We start from the raw sequence: 23,384 nt of genomic DNA, 5'->3' as shown, positions 1-23,384 counted from the left end.
TTGAAATTAATGCGCATGGAAACTGCAAAACCACAATAATTAACCACAACAATATTAACATTTTATTTAAAATTTGCGATATTTCTTACAACAAACACACATGTACATAAAGGCCCTTTACTCTTGTTACATATTAAAGTCCATTATCATACTCATACAGTGTATATATACTGTCCCAAGGTGCCAAATATCTTTGGATATTACATTCATTGAAAATGATGGCATTGCAATTCAAACATGGCTATAAAGTACATAAAATTGACTAATACATGAAAGGATGTTAACACATGGACAAACCAACAGTTGAGATAATTATAAACCAAAAATATTTCAACACAGCATCATTAATAACTATTTAAGGATTGAAATATGTTGATTATATCACAGGCTAAATTTGAAAATTATAAGAATATATTCATACAAATGGTATGGGTAAACTTAACATCAAGTAACAAAGCAGAATTTTCTATAACATTCCATGTATTAAATATTCATCAAATTATGAGAATCTGATAACAAATATTAGCATAAGTTTTTACACAAAAATAAATACTTGAGGTCCAGCATCAATTATCGTCCCATTATTTAAAAACTCAAATAAATACTTTCTGATACAAAATGAACAACCATCCACATATACATTCACATCTCCGTGTTTGCAGGAAATTCTTACTTGTACATTCATTACACCAAAAACAATTTAAAATTAAATTAACATGCAGCAGTTTAGGAAAATAGATATAATAAATTTGTAGGAAGTTTAGTTAAGGACAGCTAATAAATGTTATCAGAAGTTACACAAGATATTGAGTGAAAGGAAATTTAACAATACAGTGATAAATTACAGAAAAGATCAAATATTGATCATTCTAATTTTTTGGATACTTTGTGCAATTTTACAGTTGCAAAATAAGTTTACATCATGTTAAAATTGTCACATAAAAATGAAATTTTTGTAACAAACATACATGTATATCAAACAAAATTAAGTGTTCATTATTATCCTATTACTAGAATATTATGTGAATTAATCTACAACATAATGACTTATTTTGATTTCTATACATGTAGGTGTAAAGCTTAATGAGTCAAGAGTGATCAGATTTCTAATTTCAAATTCATATTGTAAAATATTCAAGTTTCCATTAAAACTTTTTTGAGATAGATTATCTCCCTTTGACCAAAAAGGACAATGAACGAACTAAAAGGTAAGCTTAGCCTTAATTTCTAAATTTGTACAATTACACCATACTTTTTAAAATGGTTCAAATACAGATATGCATGCAATGGTACAGTATGTGCCATTATAACATTAATTTATCAGTTGTTATATCACATAACCACATGAATTAATTGAGGTATGGTGTTGAATTCGTAACTCCAAAGGGAAGTATGGAGAAAGCATATCAGGTAAAAAAAGTTTCAGCTATCAGGATTTCAAGAGTATATATATTACATAAAGACTGAAGATGAACTTTCTTTCATTCATGTAGTGATTACAGGGATACTTTGATTTCACACATTGTAAGTTTTAGTATAGCTTGTATGGGGATAAAGGGCATGTCTGTGATGTCATAGTGAATATGATTCTCATAACAAGTATGGAAAATAGCACAAATTTTATTATGGCCTGTCCAGACTTGGTTTAAATAATTTTTTTTGATTGATCCTCTTTCTTTTCTAGTAAAATGGTGTCTGATAAATGTAATTGATATACAAGTAATAGATTAAATTGATCACCAGACCAGACATGAACATGCATATTGACATAAAAATTTCGAAACGAACCTGTCCTTTGAAAATAAACTTTACTCTGGTACCCAAAGAGTTCAGAAAAGGTTGAAAACTGCTAGTACGTTGGTCACTGGACTTTGTTATATATTCATGTATATAGGACATAGAAACACAAATGATGAGGGAGGACAATTTTATGACTTGTGCCATGACTGGGCCTCAAAATCACAATCTACATCGACCAAATCGCCTAGCCAAGAATACCTGCAATGTATACCACTGCACCACATATCCAGTTCTTGAAAAAGTTTCAATGGCACAGTGATGGTCAGCCCGATACCGAGTAACTCTGACATGATAACAGTGACAAATCATCTATTATATATATGGTCTAGTATAAGAAAGCAACAGTATGGACCAATATAGGTACTGGATCCGAACAAACTGATGTTCGTTCCTAAGAAAAAGGAGCATTTAAATTGAATATTCAGTAGTAAAGAACAATTTTCTCGGATTTAAACAAAATAGCTCCAACATCTACAGTACACTTGTTTGTTTAATATGACATGCCTTTCTGCTTTACTAAAATAATTTAGAATTATTGAATTAAGACATGGTAGATATCTGGTAATAAGCCCATACCTGACAAAATTTTACCCCACTCATCCCTATTCTAGGTCAGACATAATGCCAATAAATGCTATTTCACTGACCTGCTATACATTGACTCTCTACTTTGAGTCAAAGTTAATGTAATATATCCCATGGTCTTATTACAGGATAAATAGGGTAAAAATATCAGCCACACCACGGGAAGAAAAACATTGGTCAGCATATAGATCAATTAAACATGTCTTTTAGACTTTACTCCATTTGAACAGGCATAAAGGAGAATCAGTCTCACTGAATGTCACCTAAATTTAGAAACAGTATGTCACATTGTACAACATTCCAAAGTCTTGTTCAGTGCTGGGAAACACAGCTATCACTGTTCAAATAGTGAGGAAACAACGCGTGAAGCTCTGATAGACTTTTTGTACATAGTGTTTGTTGCACCATTATCTAGGTCTGTCAGTGTGTGGGTTATATTATGCTGTTCTGGATCCTTAAGGTTAGAACTGATTGTAACAGTGCTGACATAAGCAGGTCTTTCCCGAACTAATCTTTCAGTTTGCATCTGAAAAAATAACAATTACAATTGTATTCAAAAATGTACATACAATTTAACATTACGAATTACTACAATTTGATCATTAGATAATTTTGCTAACTGACTTTTTCTCCATTCTTTGATAGGTTAATGGGCATATTGATCAGTCTCTTTGTTATCTTGTGTATATTAATATGCATATGCATGTATATAACAGAAAGCAGTGGAATAAAAAAAAAATGATTCTTACATTATATTTTAATTAAATGCCTACAGATAATTTCTCTATTGATAATTCACGCATTTCATTTGTGACACCATAAAATGAAATAAATAACATGGGTGTCATGTCCTAGGGATGTACAAGCTAAGTCCATGATGATGATTCCGTCCATTATAACACCACCTATGTTGATTGCAGTTCAGTGAAAATGTTAACAAATGCTATAAAGCATATCCTGTAAAAAGTTGACCCCTTCAACTAAAAAAAATGTAGGTGTTTGCCCCTTAAGCTTGAGCTCAGCATATATACAGAACAAATACACCACATGCATATACGTATGTACCTACAAATGTATATGGAATAGTGACATGCTTTGAACTCAAAAACATTTACATAAAGTTACATGCAACTAAAGTTTTATCTACTGCAGTGATAAGGGTATGATTAGAGGGCAAACAACTTTTATTTGCAGGCCAAGTATTGGTAATAGCATTATTCAGTATATGGGCTTCCCGTTACAAGTATATATACTTCGTTTTTCCTGTTTGAGCATTTGAGAATAATTAAAATGTTCAGAGTAACAATCCAGTAACCATATGATGTCAGAATAAATGACATTACATGACATATATAACTATAACAGAGAATGTGAATTGATGTAGCTCTAGAAAGTTTACATCCAGATCGTGAAATAAGACTGAATTTCACCTGCACTGGCTCATAAAACAAGCAAGATGATCAATTTTTGTTGCAATCCATCAAGTAGTGTTGGTTAGTAAAATTAAAACTGTGAGGCAAATCAAGGATATTATTGTTATCTGTATATCATAAAAGTTATGTATACAATATATTTGGGGGGTTTTTTCTGTGAAAAGTGCAGAAAACGTCACAATTGATATTTTACCAAGTAATAATCCTAGCTAATGTTCGAATTCTATGCTACCTTTTTATCAGAATGTATCTCCCTTGGTACTTTCATACTTATAATGTGGTACATACTTAGTAGTTTCTTATCAAGAATCACCTAAAGAACATCTTTTCCGAGTTACCTTCATATGCTACATATAATAGGCTTAATTTAAAGGCCTAATTATTTCAGATCCTGCCATCTACATGTATATATGTCTTGCACATGTATTATCAATTATGTATAAATTATACACAAGTACATGCCTGTGTTGTGAGTATAATATCTATTGAATAAAATACCTCTGTAACTGGACTCGGTTGAATGCCTTGCTGACATTTTTCTATACAAAGATATTGGTTGTAGGCTGTTCTGTCTGAAATTAAGTCAAGCAAAATAACTACAATTAAAGCACAAAAACTGCTGTGTATTGTAAAAATTTGAAATAACATGTTCTGTACCTTCGTCAGACTAATGTGGCTGAAAAAGTCTTGTTAGTTCCTTTAATTAAATGTCTGATCCCTTTAAATCTCTCGTCCTTTTAAATCTACAATCCCTTTAAATTGCTACTATGTTTAAAAAAAAATTGATCCATTAAAACTGATTTAAGTAGTTTGTTTTTCCTGCAACATCTGGCATTACATATCATCACCACACCCCATCTTTTACTTTAATGCAACTCTAGAGGTGTAGTCTTTGATAAAACTCTTTTAACTTCTAATTCCCTGATATAAGATATGATGAATTGTAACACATTAACATTTATATTTCTCTTGCATCTGCATGTATGTGAAATTCTACAGTAAACTTTGATGTAGTATACGTGTTTAATTCTTGAGTGAATGAATAATCAAGTCAGGTTAAACATCAATTGACTCTTACACAAATTTCTTGATATGGATTTATCTCATCAAAACAAACCTCCAAGTTTTGTTTCTCCATATGCATTTGAATTTTGAGGTGTGATGATAAAGGAACTTTTACGCGCCTTGAGTCCATATGACGCTGGTGGTGGGGATGTTGGAGACTGTAATTGTATGTTACTTTGTTCTTCAAAATCTTGATTAAGCTCATCATCAAAATAAAATTCCTCCACATCTGTCTTCTTTCCTTTCTGAAATACATTTGAGAAATGTGATTAAATTGGTCACAATCAATGTAGTTACTACACCAAGTGTTGAAGTCCAGCCCAACACAAATCTAGTTTATGTAGTATCTAGTCAGTTATAACATTGTCTCAGTAGTTAACACTAAATTTGAAAAAGTTGGTTGCATAATTTAAAAAAGGTTCTGTTGTATTACTTAATGTACATGATTACTTCATAACTGCAATATACATAGCCCAATTGCAAATGTAACAATTAACTGCACCAAGTTGATATCCCAATTCGACTTGGTGCACTAGTTGCAGGTATTTCTGGCAAGATGAAGAGGCCATACAAGTCATGGCATGATTTAAAAACTGTCTTTCTTTGTCATTTGTGTTTCTAAGTGTTGTTGATCAGAATTAAGGTTTAAAATGTAAATTACGATATACATAAGAATAAATCAGTTTTGATTACAAGGACTTAAGGCAAACTGAAGTTTCAGTAAAATGGAAATACATGTAAACGAAAATCTCAATTCAGTGGATGAAAATTTGATAGCCTACTTTTAGTGCTTCTTTTGCTTTCATCTTGCATGGAACAGAGTCACGGTATGGACTATCATCAAATAATGGGCTTCTCATTCTTGCATTTGATGCTAAAAAAATTGACATAATTCAAGCTCTGCTTCTATATTTATGAAATCTAGATTATCATTAGCATTGGTATTATGTTATACATGAATGAATATGTCTATCATCGAATTCATGGACACCTGGAACCTACCTAATGTGTATGTATATATAAATATGATATGTAACCGCACCAGACACAGAACCAGAAAATTTTATATATACATGTATTATATATCCATTGCCAACCCATTAAAAATGTACCGAAATACATAAAAACTTATAAAGGTTGTGTAAACAAATAAAAATGTTTTATTTGAATAATCTCTTATATACATGTACATCTATCAATGATACCTTTGCTGCATGCAGAAACCATCAAAATGCAATTTTCTTCTGATGTAATTTCTTGATAAGGGCTGTTACTTGTATAATGGCCAGGACCCAACCTCCTCCTCATTAAATTTTCTAGCAAATAAGGCCTTTTTCCCATATGAAATATTCTAAAAAATACCCCATCCCTCTCCCTTCCCTTCTTAATTTACTCCATGTACCTTCCATTATTGGGCCTGCATACTAAGTATATTTATTGAACCATGACCTTTGCCTCTGATTCACAGTCTGTTAGATAATAGATTCTACTACAAAATTCTCTGGTTTTAATTGATTTCATTAACTTACTGATATTTTCTTTTATATCCAAAGCATGAAAAATTTCTTCACTCAGAGAGTTCCTCACTTTTATAATTTCATTTGCTACCCATTTCTCAATGAGTTCAGATGCAACACTGCTGTTGTCACAGAAAGAAGTACCTGATTAAACCAAAGGAAAAATACTGATACATTTTTGTATTTCATTATCTGTGCACAAATCTTGTTTCTGTTTATCATTTAAAAATCTATTTTAACTGGACATCAATTTGAATGTTACACAGGCAATATTCCTTCACGTGAAATTCACATGAAATTTTTCACATGAAATTCACATGAAAAAATTCATGTGAAATTCACGAATTTCACATGAATTTTTTTCACGTGAATTTCACGTGAATTTCATGTGAAAAAAATATTCACGTGAAATTCACATGAAAAAATTCAGGTGAATTTCACGTGAAAAAAATATTCACGTGAAATTCACATGAAAAAATTCATGTGAATTTCACGTGAAAAAAAATTCACGGTGAAGAAATAATGCCTGTGTAGTACTTATACTACATATCATACTAACATTTGTTTTAAAATATATACTGTATTAAAGATTATATTCCATTGATACCCATCTAACTCCATACAACTACACTCCCCTTCCCATATTATGACAAAATTTTGTGCTAAAAAGTTATCTCTATTACTAGTATTAGAAAGATAAAATATTGTGAGTGTTGCAAGATCTATAACTGACCCTTCATATTTGTTTATTATACAAAATTTATAATTTTTCTAATGATACATAAAATTGTAATAAATGTACTTGTCTATGTGAGCTACAACCCAATCAAAAGTAACATTACTCCATTAAGTATATGATAGTTAAAAGGATGGCAATGGGTATACATTGTTCTAATAGCAAATATTGCCAATACTGTCCTGTTTTTAGTCCACTATCATCAAATGACGGGCTATTCAAATTGCCCTGCCTCCATGGTACGTCTGTAAACAATTTTTGTTATCAATACACACGTATTCTTGAAAATTACTGGAGGGATATTTCTCAAACTTTATGTGTGGGTTCTCCTTCGTCCCTAGTTGTAGTCCATTTATATTTTTTAATCAGAAAAACAAAACGGCAGAGAATTGAAGTTTGTTATCGCTATTTAAAATAGATCATTCAATGCAAAAAGCAGTACAGTGTAACACAAAGTAAAGTAAGTAAAGAAGCAAATATATGAAGTCACAATGACCTATAAATATGTCATGATAGCTAAGTTCTCTTCAAAAAAAGACAGTATTTAATGCTTAACTCAGTTTTTGTGATTTAGATCATGCATATATACTGGAGTATTATAGATACACATGTCCCTGCAATTTGTATTATGTAAATGCACTGTAACTTTTGTACATGTATATATGTCATGTGCAACAAATTAACATACCACTATCGCAGGGTGAGATGGTAGTCAGACTACTGCTGTTCATAGCATCATTGACAGATGAAGGGGGTGCATAGATTTCCTTGTTCTTTTTAGATGGGGATGATTTTCTTGTTTTTCTATTGGACTGGCCACCTGCAGGTAACATTTGTTAATTTGCTTTAGTACACTACTTAGTACATTTGTAATAAAATTACCAATGTTTTATTTTAGAATACAAAACTGACAATCGTGCAACATATCACAAAGATATAAATATCCAACTTTCTTCAATTCTATTTTGTTAGGAGCTATAGACATCACGTTTTGTCAATCGTTGTCAGCTGTGCGTAAACTTTTCACATTTCAAACTTCTCAAGTTCTATCCATGGGATTCAGCTCAGACTTTCCTGAAATGATCCTGAAATGCCAAGTGTTGTTATTTTTCGATTTGGACCAAAATCCAAGATTGCTGCCATCTTGAAAAACACATTTTAAACTACTTCTCAAGTTCTGCCATTGAGATGAAAATTGGTGAGGAAGCCTCATAAAAACTTTGACATATAACAACCATGGCTATTGCACAATCATGGCTTTCCTGAACAACTCATATTTTACTAAATACGCACCAGTGGAATTCAGCTCTAACTTGTCTGAAATGATTCTGAGATAGTCCTGATCAAATGTTTAATCTTAACTATATTTTGGGTCTGTCCGAAATCCAAGAAGGCCATAATCTTTAAAATACATTTCCAACTTCTCAAGTTTCACAAGGTGGATTCAGCTCAAACTTGCCTAAATGATTCCGAGATGGTCCTGACAAAGTTTTGTTATTTTTGGGGTCTGTCCAAAATCTAAGACGGCTGACATTACTGCCATCTTGAAAAATACATTTCAAACTTCTTCTCAAGCTCTACCAATGGGATTCAGCTCAATTTTACCTACCCGAAATGGGCCTGACCAAGTGTACTTATTTTTCGAGTTGGTGTTAATTAAATTCAAGATGGCAGCCATCATATAAATCACATTAACCTTCTCAAACTCCTTCTCAGGTTGCACCAGTGGAATTCAGCTCAAACTTACTTAAAATGATTCTGAGATGGTTCTGACCAAGTGTTACTGTTTTATGGGTTGTTCAGAAATCCAAGATGGCCGCTATGACTTGTAACTGAGTATGTTTACTAAAATAGTACTAGTGCTTTTAAAGTCAGATGACTGTTAATGCCCATGTGGCTCTTGTTCCCCCGCAAAATGTTCACATAAAAAACTCAATTTTGTGGAAATCAAATACATTACATGTAAATTTATCAAGGGGTACTCACTATAAAAGCAAACATATTTATATAAAATGTTTTAGTCACATTTCAGGGCAACATCTGGAAGCAAGCCCTTTGTATATCAAAACTAACTTGGATTAGTGTAATAGGTATGACCAACTCAAGCCAAAATCAGAATCAGGGGAAGGAAATCAAGTATGAATGGAATCAATATACATTTGTGGATAAAAACCAGTTGTTCACCTGAAAAATTGTGTTGCTCCATTCCATGATTGTTGCAGTTGTTTGGACTGTTAATTTCTTTATCACTACTGCCTTCCAGCGTGTCTAATCTCTATTTAACAATCAAAATTCAATATTAAACCAAATGTTACTTCTAGGTTAAAAACATAAAATCATGCGTATTAAAGTTAGATAGGCTTACTATTTATTTATGCCTATCTCTAAATCTTTGACCATTTTTGTTTAAAGACAAAAAGATGTTGGATCGAATGTTTTATCAGTGACATATCATGATAATATTGATATTTTAATATATCATTTGCAAGATGTACAATCTGAGTACTCACTGGATACATACAACTATCTCCATCCATACAGTCTTTAATGTTTCCGTGCAACACTGCCTGCTTCAATTTATGCTGGGAAAATAATGAAGCAGTTATGTTTCTACAACACAGTTAACTTTACTTAATTAAAACTACTTTGAAAGTACGGATCATGGATAGTTTGTCTGGAGTTGAAATACTATACATGTACATCTACATTTATTATGTCTATAACTATGAGGTTGAACTTTGACTCATGACTCAACCTTTAGTTCTGTTCAGCTGATGACTGTAGTTTACCAACATAATATTTCAGACATTTTAGATATCCATTAATCTTTTGTAATTTACAGTTTTTCTTATTAATCTATAGCTCATCAAAAATATTGAGCCATCTAACTGCAAACCTAATTGGTATCTTGGTTTGGTACATGTACATGTAGTTATTATCTCTATTTCATACGATTTCCACTCAGAAACAAGCTTACACTGCTTTCTTGATGCTGATACAAGTCAACCAAATTCCGAACACTTCCTGGTTGTTTCAACAGCCTGAAAAGAAGCATATACACCTCAAAACAATAATTGTTACAAGAGTATAACATCAAGCAATTGAGATCTCAGAAATGAATATTCACCTGATTAAAACACCATAGTTTGATTAAATTAATGCTGTCTTTGAAAAAGCATGCTATCAAATCCAACTGGAGGCCCGATGGGCTTGCATCGCTCACTTGGTATTCACGTCTTCGATGATTCTCTGCCTTTCAGTTAAGCAAAAGAACTTGTTTCTGTGTCTTTAAGAATTTGACCCATGTGACCTGGATATGGGTCAAGGTCATTTCTAAAAACTTTTCAAAAATTTTGTTAGATATCATCCAAGAAACCTACCAGCCAAACATTTTGATTATACCCAGAAAAAATTGTGTGTTTTAACTTTGGCCCCTGTGACCTTGAATATGGGTGAAGGTCATTTCTATCTGCAATTCTCCTAATCAGCCATATATCTTGACCCTAGGTCCTTTAGTTAATCAGAAGAAGTCATGTGAGGGTTTTGACAAAGTTGACCCATTACCTTGAATATGGGTCAAGGTGATTTCCTTTCACAAACCTTGTTGAACGTAATCCAAGGAACATGATAGCTATATCTTGATTTTAGGCATTTTGTTTAAACCAACAAAAGTCATTTAAGTGTTTTATCAAAGTTTACCCTTGTGATCTTGAATATGGGTTAAGGTTATTTCTTTTCACAATCTTTGTTATGTGTCCTCCAAGCAACTTTCCAGCTATAATAAATCTTGACCCTAAGCCTTTTAGTTTATCAAAATTCTAACAAAATTTACTCCTGTGAACTTGAATATGAGTCAAGGTCATTTCTTTTCGCAAACTTTGTTGGCTGTGAAACCTTACAAAACTTACATTTGTGTTTCGTTCTTGATTTCTGGAGTCATCCCCATCCTTTTTCTCTTCCTTGGCATAGTGCTGTAATGCTGATTTTGTGTAGCAATGGATTGTCTATTTGGTGTACACTCATTGCCTTCAAAACAGTCCAGGTTGTACAATGCATACACACTTCCAGCATTACTGAGTTTTTTCTCCGATTCTTTCTCTATTGATTCAAATGGTGCTGTGCAATGACTGGCAGGCTTGACACTAACGCCAGTTGGGCTCTTGCCCTGCTGGATTTGTAGGTAACTAAACCTAGTAGCTAATGGCTTTGCAAGGCTCGAATTTAGTTGGTGGTCTGCATCCTGACTGGAGCTAAATGAACAAAGCCATGACAGTTTAGAATCTTTTACCATGAATTATTGGTATACTTAAGTTCATCTATGTAGCACATTACATAAATTTCCTCATCATATGACAGATATAAATATACGAAAAAAGTACCCATTTTTCACTTTTTTTTTAAAAAGTGTGCACAAAAGTGTAAACAAGAAAATTTTAAGAGATATTACATACCTGTAAATATCAAATGAGAATGACGTACCAACTAAACACATATGAAGAAGGTAATGTCGTAAATTGTGATCAAGTCTCCAAACATCCCCATTAATTCACTAAACATCACCAAAACCACCATTAAGTATCCCAAAATCATCAACTTCTTACATTACCATCAAGTCAAAATGTCAACATCAAAATCTCTCAATATCAACACCAAGTCTATAAATGTCAGCATCATGTTTCCCAGCATCATCACCAAGTTTTCTGACATAACTTCAAGGCATCTATCATCATCTCATTTTCAGCATCAACTAGTCTGCAAACATGACTTTCAAGTCTTCTAATATCAAAAAGACTCCAAACATCACCGTCAAGTCTCCAAATACCAATTTAAAGTCTCAAAACTGCTTAAAGTCTCTAAACACCACCATCAAGTCTTCAAATATCAATTTCAGTCTCCCAACATCATGATCAAGTCACCAATTGTCACCATTAAGTCTCAAAACATCACAATCAAGTCTTCAAATCTATTATTAGTAACACCACAAGTCTGTCTATCAACATCAAATTACTCAAGCTCAATATATAATCTATAAACACCACAATCAAATCTCTGAACATCACCATTAAGTCCCAACATCACCATCAATTTTGCAAATATATCTATAATGAAGACTGTAACATCACCACTAATTCTACAAACATTTCTCCCACAGTTCACCGGTTTATCTCAAGTTTTAGATGCGAGAGATTTCTCTGTCAAACCCTAGGGTATGACATATTGCACACGCTTACCTTCTGAACCGAAAGTAATTACGGAAGTACTTTTTGAGTGACATCACTAATAGTATAGTATAGTAGTTCCCACATTGTTATTTAATCTGAGACACAGAGTTTTATGAAACGACAACATGTTCTGCCGTTAACACCAGACTAGTATCACTGATGATCACTTAATAAATATTGTGAATTAATTTTAGACCTATGTTTTCTTGTGTAATGATATTGGGATGCATTTTTTAGGGTTGTAATGGGTACTTCTTAAAATGAGGATATTCATGCGCCGACCATGTGCATTTGTTTTCAAACATAACTTGACCACTGATATGATATGCAATTATTTGAAGTGGTGGGAGCAAAATAATCATCTCCTACCTAGAGAGTGTGACAAAGAAATCTCAATCCTCAGGGAAATTCATGAATGTCAAACCCTCGGCAAATCTCAGGTTGGACGTTCATAAATTCCCCCTCGGGTTGAGATTTCTTTGTCACACCCCAAAAGCAGAGATAGATTCTATTAATCCATCAACTTAAGTTTCCAATCACCCACCAAACAACACAAAACTGAAGGGGTCTTATTTGTGGACAAATGCCCATCATGTCTCCCCAACATCAACATTAAGCCTCCCAACATCACAATCAAATCTCCCAACATCACAAGTCTCCAAACACCTACATCAAGTCTCCTAATATCATCATCAAGTCTCCAAATATCACCATCAAGTCTCCAAATATCACCATCAAGTCTCCAAATATCACTATCAAGTCTCCAAATATCACCATCAAGTCTCCTAAAGAACATCATTTAGTCCCCTAATATCATCATTTAGTCTCCGAACGTCACCATTTAGTCTCCCAACATTACAATCAAGTCTCCCATTGTCACCCAAGCCTCCCAACATCACCATCAAGTCTCAAAACATCAACATCAAACTTCCAAACATCACCATCAAGCCTTCCAATATCACCATCAAGTTTCCCAACATCACCCAAGTTTCCCAACATCACATCAATTTTCCAAGCATCAACATCAACTTTCCAAACATCTTATAGAGTGTTGGATTAGACAAGTTTCACTACATACATAACAAACATGCCTTGTTTGAGTACTGCACGACTCCTCACTTTCACTGGATATGAGGTGGTTGGTGCCCTTGACAGGAGAAGCCTTTCTGTACTCATGTTCAGGATCATACTGTGATTTAACATGTTGTTGATCACATATCATTTGGTCATACATTTGCTGCTGGTGTTGATGACATTGATCATACTCTCGCTGATGTGGTTGATTATACGCTTGCTGGAGATGTTGTTTTTCATATGGCTGCTGTTCATATGTTTGTTGTTTATACATTTGCTGTTTCTGTTGCTGATCATACCCTTGATGAAAGTGTTGTTTTTCATAGGATGGCAGATCATTGTGGTGTTGCTGTTGTTGGTGATCATCCACTGCTATCTGCTTCTGATCACAAACTTGTTGGTGTTGTTCATATCCTTGCTCATGACTGCATATGTTCTCTTTTTTTGGAAGGACTTTTACTCTGTAGAAATATTCATGTTTATTCTGCTCTTCTTGTAAATCCCAATGTGTACTGCAAATAATTAAGATAATGAATACTGTAACCAAATTTATCTTTCTAATGTTCCATTTTCCTCAATTAAGATGATAAGTAGTGAGAGAAAATATGGTATTCTGAACTCTGAAAAGCTTTATCTAAATTCATTCCATCTAAAGGTGATTTTAAGTTGTACCAGCTGGGCTATGAATGTGTTACACAACAAACTTTCTACACAGCAGCTAATCAGGTGTGGTATGAAATTGTGTAATACATACAAATCAGCAGGTAAATAAAAAATGTTGTCCTCTATCTTATTCGATAAAAAAAAATATGTTTCTACATCAATCCATGAAAAATATTGAAACAAAATATTAGCTTTCACCTAGGCAACCAGGGTTTGAATCTAGGTTCAGACATGGAAAGAATCATAGGGTTACCTGCCCAACCACATACGTTTTTCCCTGGGTAGTCCAGTTTCCTCCCACAATACTTTACACACTTCCATCCAGGTCATCATGAGTTTGATTGATATGGTATAACTTATTTCTCAATTGTTGTAAAATAAATAATGTTGACATTTTTTCTAACACAAAGTGCCAAATTGATCCTTATTGTTAGCCAATTGCCTTTTAAACTTTGGGTTTTTTTTAGCAAGGATGTTCATGGGTAGTGAAGGATTACCAAAATTCCATGCATTAATGCATTATGTAACAGAGCACATGCTTAAATGATAAAAATCACTGCCTCCGCTAGGAATCAAACCGGAGACCTCTGGTTTACTAGTCCTATGCTCTACCGATCAAGATTAAGCTCTCTCTAGCTGAGTGGTTTGGCCACCCCACCACCTTCCTTTTTTACAGACGAAATCCAGGCAACTGTTTCATCTAATATATTCTAACATATTCAACTTCAAGATCACAAATACAAATTACTTTTTTATATCAAAAGAAACACCATCCTGTGACTTGTATTGGTATCCGTTGTCTGGAGAAACTTTTGCTTCTGCAGAATAGCATCCATTTCCATGTTTTGTTTTTCTACTAGACTGATTTTGATCATGTCTGTAAACAGAAAAACTTAATAATAAATACATGAACATTAAAAGCTACTAATCCAATTTTCTACAGGATAAAACATTTTAGCAGATATAATACAAATAACAAATTAATCATTTTGACAGACTGTTGGAATACACAGATCCCATTATGAGTTTTCATTAGAAACTATATTCTAGCTTGATGCTATATATCGAATATACAGAATGTTGGAATATGTAGGGATCAGATTAAAATAGTTTTAATTCATCAAAGATTTGTACACTCCCTTCAACAGTCACTTGTAATATGGCAAGACTTCTACATATCTATACTACTAAGTATTTAATCTAAGCATTATGCCCAATTGATTTTTTTAATTAAAGGAAGAGTAAGCCATTAATTCTATTCATTCTAAACAAAAATGAAAGAAAAATTCTCTTGATACTCATCTTACCGATTAACTTTAGGTCCATCTGGTTGCTTTTTTGGACGCTGTGGTTTTCTGCTGGATTGAGGTGTTTGTTCTCTTGCCTGTATTACTCCATCTCTCCCCTTTTCTCTACTTGATCTTTGCCTGGATTTCAAAACTTCCTGTTCTGTAATGGTTTCTCTGTTTCCATTGAAAGGTTGTTGTTTTGGTAAGAGATTGGAGATATACTGCTTTACTTTCTAAAAAAGATCAAATTTGTATGAAGAAATAAATGTCAGATGTGCAACCAAAAAAAATGAACTAGGGGGCACATGATATATTTTTGTTTGTTTTACTCCAGTCTATCAGGAGATATAGAAAAACAATATGTACCGGTATACATGTAGTCTCTTTTCTAAATTGATGCTCCCTGTATGAAAAAAAATCATGTTATTTCCAAAAACTGATACTTGATTTCAGAAACTGTTTATCAATTTACCAGTCAAAAATAAATGTCAATTAATAGCTTACTCCAGACATTATACCTTGGTATGTTTAGGGGTTTGCTAACATAGTGAAACCTTGTTTAACAATTTTGCATTTACTGGCTTGCAAAGGATAAAGCAACCAGGAAAAGAGCATCATATCAAAGTATTACTGTATTACAGAAAACTGCTTTCACCAAAAAGACAAGCAAACATATATACTTCTGTTGACAATCCCAAGATATCTCGAATATGATTGAATCTCAGCTGACGGTGTAGAGGGTCTAGCTGCAAACCATATTCCATAAGAGTTAGAAATAATTGTGGTGTCCTCCCTGAATTGGGTGTCAACTGTTCTCCATCATTGAACATTTTATGTCTAATTGCTGCTGCATCACATCTCCCCCAGGGAATCATATCTGAAACCATGAAGTTACAACTAATTCAATCAACTCTTACTTGATCAAATCCGATAAGTAAACTAAGAACTTATTGCTGTATAATAAAGGAAATTTTCATTCAACTTTAACTATTTTGGCGTTGGAAAATAAATCAAATCAAAACAGTTAAACTTCAAACTTTGAAGAGAGAGAGAGTAAGTTAATTCTGATTTGAGAAAAATCTTAAACATGCTATGTTATCATTTATATACATTTTCTCTATGGAGTTAATTGCCTTCATTATGTAGATGTTGAAAAACTCCAATTAGGAATGTGGTGTCCTTCAGTAGAATACAGAAGAATATTAAAAATGATTCTTACTTTCAAAACATTCCCACATGATGGCACAAAAGCTGTACATATCTGAAGCTTCAGAAGGACATGACCCACTGATGATCTCTGGGGACATCCAGTTGTAGGCTGCATTCTGGTGTTTGTTAGTGATAACTAAGGATTTTTTTCCAACTTCACTTTTTCTCCTTCCAAACAAAGTTAGGAAATCAGTACAGTCTTAAATTCAAATTAAAAACTTTTTTTTTCAAATCAGGAAATACCTGCAGTATTGATGAATATTTCTGCAACATACAGAAAGTTCCGCTTTTGAGTCTTCATTCAAAAAATTTTGAATGGACATTGCTTGATCAGATGAAACAACACAAAGTATAGCAAACATAATTTTATATAAAACTGAAGCTTCACAGCAAACTTTTTTTACATTACACAAATGGCATTTTCATGGAAACATAAAATACAATATCAGGGTAATTGTAAACAGTTTTAGACACGCAATGAAACCTCAATCACCACAAATATAATATATATGCACCTCTTTTTGTTCAATATTTTGTTTTGTTGATGAGCTTTTTTAAAATGCCAAAATATGCCTTACAACTATATATGGTAATATAACTTCAATATGAAATGCATTACCTTTCAACAGCATATTCCAGGTTTCCAAGTTTAGCTATATGTGTTGAAACAAGGAAAACAGCATGTGATGTGATGTAGCAATGTAATAAATCCTGGTCATGTAGAAAAATGATGCCATTGCATATCTGTACCAGTATATCATGTATCTGGTTTGTTGACATTCGATCACACTGCAAAATGAAAATTAACTTGTTTTGCTGGCTTATTGATGTTCATACTGGGTAGTACAATGTAAAAAAAAAAATATATATATTTTGAAAAATTGTAAATATATCTTTAAAACTCAAAGAAAGGAACTAAGATCAACAGCAGCATGGAAAACACTCACAAACAGAACACTGCATTTATGGCATAGCTTTGTAATAATGATATCCACTGAAAATGTTTCCATACCTTTTCATGCAGATGATAGTAAAGTGATCCTAAACCAACATTTTCAAATAGCAGAACTAATCCATCAAGGTTGTTTGTTTGACAGACACCCATCAACAGCAAAATATTTGGATGTCTCAACTTCCTGAAAAGCATAAATCAAGACACTAAAGCAAATAGTTCTGACATAATTAATTACAAATTACAGTTTATGTTAAATTTCCTTCATCTTTCATTTAGACTAAATCTATAACCACTTATTTTGACAATCAGTCCATGTCTAGTAGTACCAAGTTCATATCACAGTTCAATAAAAATGCTAATAAATGCTACTTACCTGTATTGTTATAAGTCAACCCCTGCTTTGAGTCAAAGATTCTGTATTGACCCCCTATAGCCTTATTACAGGATAAACATCGTAAGTCATTCTAGTCCTCTTTTTTATTGAACATGAAAGAATCTTGTCTAATCAGATAGCCATGCAATGCACCATTTTAGGGTAAAAATCCAAAATGTAAGGTCAGGGAAAGGAATTAAATTTATAAATTTTGTATGTCAAGGCCATGAACACAGGATAAAGGGGACTTTTTAATTATATAACTGAATGAAATTTCAGTTTTTTTATATATATCTTTATTCTAAAGTAATATTATGTTTATTCAAATTTTGTCTAGTTCATATGGTTTCATTTAATACCCAACAAACTCTGCCTCGGTAATGAGCAAGTCCACTTCTCCTCCTGCTTCAGCCTCACGGTGTAACCTTTTGGCTGTCACTTTAGAAGACTGCCACATCATGCTAAAAGAGAAGAGTGTTACTGGTTAACTATTACTATATATCCATACTCCACAAACTAAATGTCCTTTTTTAATGAAAAAAATTATCAAAAATTGAAAATAATGTATGCAAAATTTTATTCAAATGTACCTTTCCATTACCATGAAAGACCCATTTTCAAATGTTAATCCATCACCACTGTGTTTGAGGCAGCTCTCAGATATCAATGGGATACTTGTCATAAACCCACTGCTGCAGTCGCCATCTAAATACACCTTCAAAATCAATTTGCAAAATAAACATCTGTTCATGCATGAAATTTAAAAATTTGTTTTGAAGAGAACAACATTTTTGAGATAAGATGTACCTTACTTTTTTTCTTGCAATATGTGCTTTGGTTTCAGAATAGTACGTGACTTCATGAATATTTGGAAATGTTGCAGTGAAGGACATTTCAAATTAATGTTTAATCTTTTTAAAATTCCAAATGCCCATGTTAAAAATACTCTGTGCAAAAGAAACTGAAACAGTACTAATATTTCTCTGACCCTAAATTCATCAGGGTAGTTCTTTTTTATTATTATTATTTTTTTTTTTTTTTCTTTGAAACAAGGGATCCCAGAGGGGTGCCGCCCATTGAAAGTTCTTAATTGGTTCTTTGTTTGATTGATCTTTTCTTTTCCTTTCTCTTCTGTCAAAAATGTTTATCCTCATAATTTTACATGCATGAAGGGCAATTTGAATAGCTATATATATAGCTCACCATTTGTTGATGATGGGCTAGAAAAATGGTGCTGGGAAAAAGTATTAAATCTTTCATTCAAAACCTAACGATACATACATGCACATACTACCTTTTACGATATCACTAAAAAATACTTTTTTTTTTAAATCCATCAAAGTTTTTATACATTGTACATGTATGTTAACATGTACCAACCAATATTGATTTACATAAAGTAATATGCCTGAGTATCTCAATATTGATTTACACTTACCTTTCCAAATCCCATACTATGAGAGCTCTTTAGGTGGTCTATATTTGCATCAATCCCACCTTTGATTTTATTCATTATGATATGCATCAATGAATTGTTCCTGTTCCTAAAAAAAGATACCCAGTCAAACTCTATGCACCATATCATTGATTTACACATATACTGTAGTTATAAATCAATAAAATATTTAAATGTGATTTCCACTACCAACTCATGTTTCCATCATCAAGCAAGCTTATTATAAATATGGTGTGTAAAATTCTGAACAACCAATAAAAGTTAGTTTGGTACATATATAATATAATAGTCAATATTTATAGCATGCAGAAAGGAGCTATCTTCAGCAGTTCATAATGATTATGAATTTCATTCTTATGATATTTTACAAGAATTGATAGAACTTTCTAAAATGTACCTACACATGTACTTTGCTGGACACTTTATTGCCCATTCTTATATCTCTTCCAGAAGTTGTCAATGCAAATAATTTTGTCTTCTCCAAGAATTCAATCATTTTCATTCTTCTCTTTGGATCTGGTTGACAGAGTGCCCAGTCTTTTGTTGTTCGTCCATAATTATCATGGAAACGCAGATCCCCTCCTGCAGCTAACACGTCAGATAAAAGTTTGACATTACCAGAGTAAGCAGCCATGTGTACAGGGGTAGTTCCATCATTACATCTCCTGTTAATAATGATAGATATTAAAATCACTATTACTTTAACCAGTAGTGTACCAGCAAACAGACCAATATAAGCTTATCCCATGCCAAAAGGAAATGCATGTTTGCATCAAGTGAATACAAATTGATTGTGTAATCAAAATGCCACCCAGAAAATACAATGATAGTGTCTAGCAAAGTCTACAAATTTTGAAAGAAAATGGTTCAAAACTGAGGATGAGGATCTACATCTAAGGGAAATAAATTTTGCAAAAATAGTCAAATCAAAGTCCCACTAGTAAACACCACTACATAGCATGATGATAAAGTCGATAAAGTTTCAAAGAGATCAATTGGAAAATGCATGAGGAGATCTCTGAATAATAATCAAATACTGAAATAAACAAAAGGCAATAACTTTTGCAAGAATAGTGAAATCAAATCATGATAAATACTACCCACTAGCCAGTTAAAAGAAAACAAAGATCCCTAGACAGAAATCAAACACATGAATAAACAAATGGAAATCTCTTTTGCAAAAAAGGCAAATCAAACTGCTGTTGATGGAAACTCAACTATAATTCATGATGATAGAACCTACCAAGATTGAAAGAGATCAGTTGATAAAATATAGGAGTAGATCACTGGACAAACAAAAGTTTAAAGCAATTCACATGCCAGCATCTTAATTCAGAATTTCAGATATCAGACTCTTTTGATAAAAATCAAGTTACTTGATGTATGATGTACACCAATCTGTTGTTGTTGTTATTGTTGCTGTGTATGGAACAAATTTTGTATCAAACTGCTAATGTTTCATACTCATTTGGATTGGCTCCATTGTTAAGCAATAAATCACAAGCTGATGGTTCATTTTCAAAGCAAGCAATGAACAAAGGTGACTGTCCTTGGTCATTTGGATAATCAATTTGAATACCTGGAAAAAACAAAACTGAAAAATTATCAAGGTGCATAACAATGTATTGCAGGCCTGCTGCAAATCACTCTGGTTCTAGATATATGGATGGAATGAAGCAACTGTTAAATATTAATATTGTATGTGATTTCAAAATTTGAAGGAGAGCTATACTGTATGGATGATTAGTCTTACACTTGTGACATGTTAATGAACTTTTTCGAAGCTAAGGATTAATAGTTCTATTTTGACTTTTAATAATGCAATTTAAATCTAATATATTGATAATAATGTAAGTTGTAGGCTACAAGCACACACAAACAAAATTTTGTCTGCTGAGGGGCTCTCTTCCACAACAACTCAAACCATATGCAGGTGCAGTGACAAGAGCTGGAACTTGGCAAGAACTAATTCTACAGTATGTACAGTAAGTATTTTTATGGTTATTTCAATATTTGACATTTAAAAAAAAATACATCAATTATCATTTAATTGTAAAAGGATTACACTACACAGTTCATACCTCTTGAATGAATTACCAATAAAAAGTTGCGTCCTCACTGGAGCAAATTAAATCTAGAAAATCATATGCATTAAAACATATATAAATAGCCAACAGGGGCTGGTTTCAGGATTTTGAGTAACACATGACATCAGTTAACAATCACAATACTACAAATTAAGTAGACTCTATTCATATAGAGTCTATATATTCTGAAACTTTATAAAAATTTGAGGTCATCCATAAAATCATGCTACCTCTTCCAATGATTTTCTTTAATTTCTTCTTATTTCCATTTCTAGCAGCATCATGGTAATCACTTCCTAAAGTATCAGACTGTTCCATGCGACCTATTTGAAAATTTCTTATCTGTGGAGCAGCTGTTGCCATGATCCCACTGTGAAATCAAGTAACAATACAATGTTGAAGTGCTGAACTTGCATGTTATAGAAAATATGATTCACTCATTGTGCTCATAATGAAATGATAATAAATAATGAAAAGGAAAACCTCTTGCCGGAAACAATTTTCCACCAAAGCACTATGACTTTTAGTCCGATATGAACTGTTAGCTTATTGGGGTACGTCTACTCACCGACCAGTTAACGGCTGGCAAATTGGATAAAAATTGTGGTAGAAATATTAAAACTACTCGAGATACAATTCCATAGGACAATTCATCGTATTCCGAGGTCTAGTCGCATTCTGAGGTGATATAGGCCTACTATTATGCTGCATTCTGAGTTGCAAGCAGACGATGCTATGAACTTCGGAACGATTTGGATATCAAATCGGAATGCCTCGTATCTTTTCCATTGTCTTCTCTATAAAGCATTACATGCCTTCTGATTGGTTGAATCAGTAGGTCCTACAAGTTTCTTGTGTACGTAATATGAAAGTAGGCGTTTCGAAATCAAGAGTTCACTGTTCGGTTGCAATTGGAAACTGATCGTCTCGTCAATCTTTACAAAAGTAACCGACATCTAGTCGGCTCTACCACTGAACTAGACTAGACCAAATATCATATGTCTGGTATCTACTTCAACTTCAACTCAAGATCTTTTCTGATTATTCGTTCTCAACTTTTCTCATTATCAAATATGTTATCCTACCAGATGACAAAATTGAACGCTTTGATGTCATTTCACCCCCATTTTCAAAGTGTTAAATTGACATACTTCTGCATATCATTATCCTTTGACAACGTCCCGCACAATAAATAAACTCGGATCATATGGAATAGGAGGGGAAATGTTGATCATGGATAGAAAACTTTTTTCGTGTAGGAAACTTCGGAATGGGGAGAGGTAACATCGGGAATTCCACAAGGGTCAGTAATCGGGCCGCTGCTATTCGTTATCTTTATATTATACCTATTCGCCGTTGTCACAAAAATCTTCAAAATCATAAACACGGACGGTGACCATATAACACTATGCAACAAGGTCTACAAAAACTAGAGGATTAGAGCAAAACTTGGCTACTAAAATTCCATCCGCAAAAATGTAAGCACATGCACATCGGAAAAAACATGCATGGGGACACAAGGAAACTACTGAAGAAAGGGACATGGGAGTCATATTCGACAATCCTAATTTGATAAACATGGCGGAAACAAGTGAAAAGGGCAAATTCCATGTTCGCAATTATCAGGAGATTTTGTTTTACCATTTAGGACCGGAAACATTTACACCATTATACAAGTCACTGAGTAAGAAGTTAAAAACGCAACTCGACTATCTCAGTCTGGGCACCCTACACAACGCTACGTAAGTATTAAATGTGCATATCCTCAAAGCACATCTTCGTGCACGTGGTGTACTTGTTATTGAGATGATGCTGGTTAAGGTTCACACCTGACTGAAGGTGTTATATTATTACATACCATTTCAGTACAACTGCATCAGATAACTTTTGTCTAGTTTAAAATATGTATCCAGTATTCGG

The 23,384-nt window shown here is 33.1% G+C and overlaps 1 protein-coding gene and 1 long non-coding RNA gene across 5 annotated transcripts; one reads left to right on the top strand and one right to left on the bottom strand.

Annotated features, from left to right (window-relative positions):
* Nucleotides 1-47: 47 nt before the first annotated feature.
* LOC117325580 (probable serine/threonine-protein kinase DDB_G0280133) lies at nt 48-22,336 on the bottom strand. 4 transcript variants are annotated; one of them, XM_033881923.1, is made up of 24 exons: nt 22,033-22,336; nt 21,695-21,834; nt 20,842-20,956; nt 19,779-20,042; nt 19,360-19,465; nt 18,512-18,636; nt 18,281-18,382; nt 17,606-17,729; nt 17,213-17,382; nt 16,604-16,761; nt 16,065-16,261; nt 15,403-15,617; nt 14,844-14,972; nt 13,450-13,944; nt 11,045-11,386; nt 10,114-10,177; nt 9,647-9,718; nt 9,321-9,411; nt 7,825-7,956; nt 6,413-6,544; nt 5,666-5,757; nt 5,003-5,128; nt 4,317-4,390; nt 48-2,911 (listed from the first exon to the last, which is right to left on the bottom strand). In XM_033881923.1, the coding sequence occupies exons 2-23, from the start codon at nt 21,825-21,827 to the stop codon at nt 4,358-4,360; spliced, it is 3,417 nt and encodes a 1,138-aa protein (XP_033737814.1). In that variant the 5' UTR covers nt 21,828-21,834; nt 22,033-22,336; the 3' UTR covers nt 48-2,911; nt 4,317-4,357. The 4 variants fall into 4 exon arrangements, 3 of the variants coding, with proteins under 3 accessions (XP_033737814.1, XP_033737803.1, XP_033737804.1); XM_033881912.1 differs by having other exon boundaries at nt 4,936-5,128; nt 22,033-22,331; XR_004532339.1 differs by having other exon boundaries at nt 2,738-2,911; nt 4,897-5,128.
* On the top strand, nt 7,850-21,963 carry LOC117325594. Its single transcript, XR_004532340.1, has 3 exons — nt 7,850-7,962; nt 21,233-21,362; nt 21,740-21,963. It is a non-coding gene; the product is annotated as an uncharacterized LOC117325594 (long non-coding RNA).
* Nucleotides 22,337-23,384: the final 1,048 nt, after the last annotated feature.

Source organism: Pecten maximus, chromosome 1 (genome assembly GCF_902652985.1).
Source record: "Pecten maximus chromosome 1, xPecMax1.1, whole genome shotgun sequence".
NCBI classification, from domain to species: Eukaryota; Metazoa; Mollusca; class Bivalvia; order Pectinida; family Pectinidae; genus Pecten; species Pecten maximus.
The sequence above is the reverse complement of the archived record's forward strand: the minus strand, read 5'-3'. Positions and strand labels throughout refer to the sequence as shown.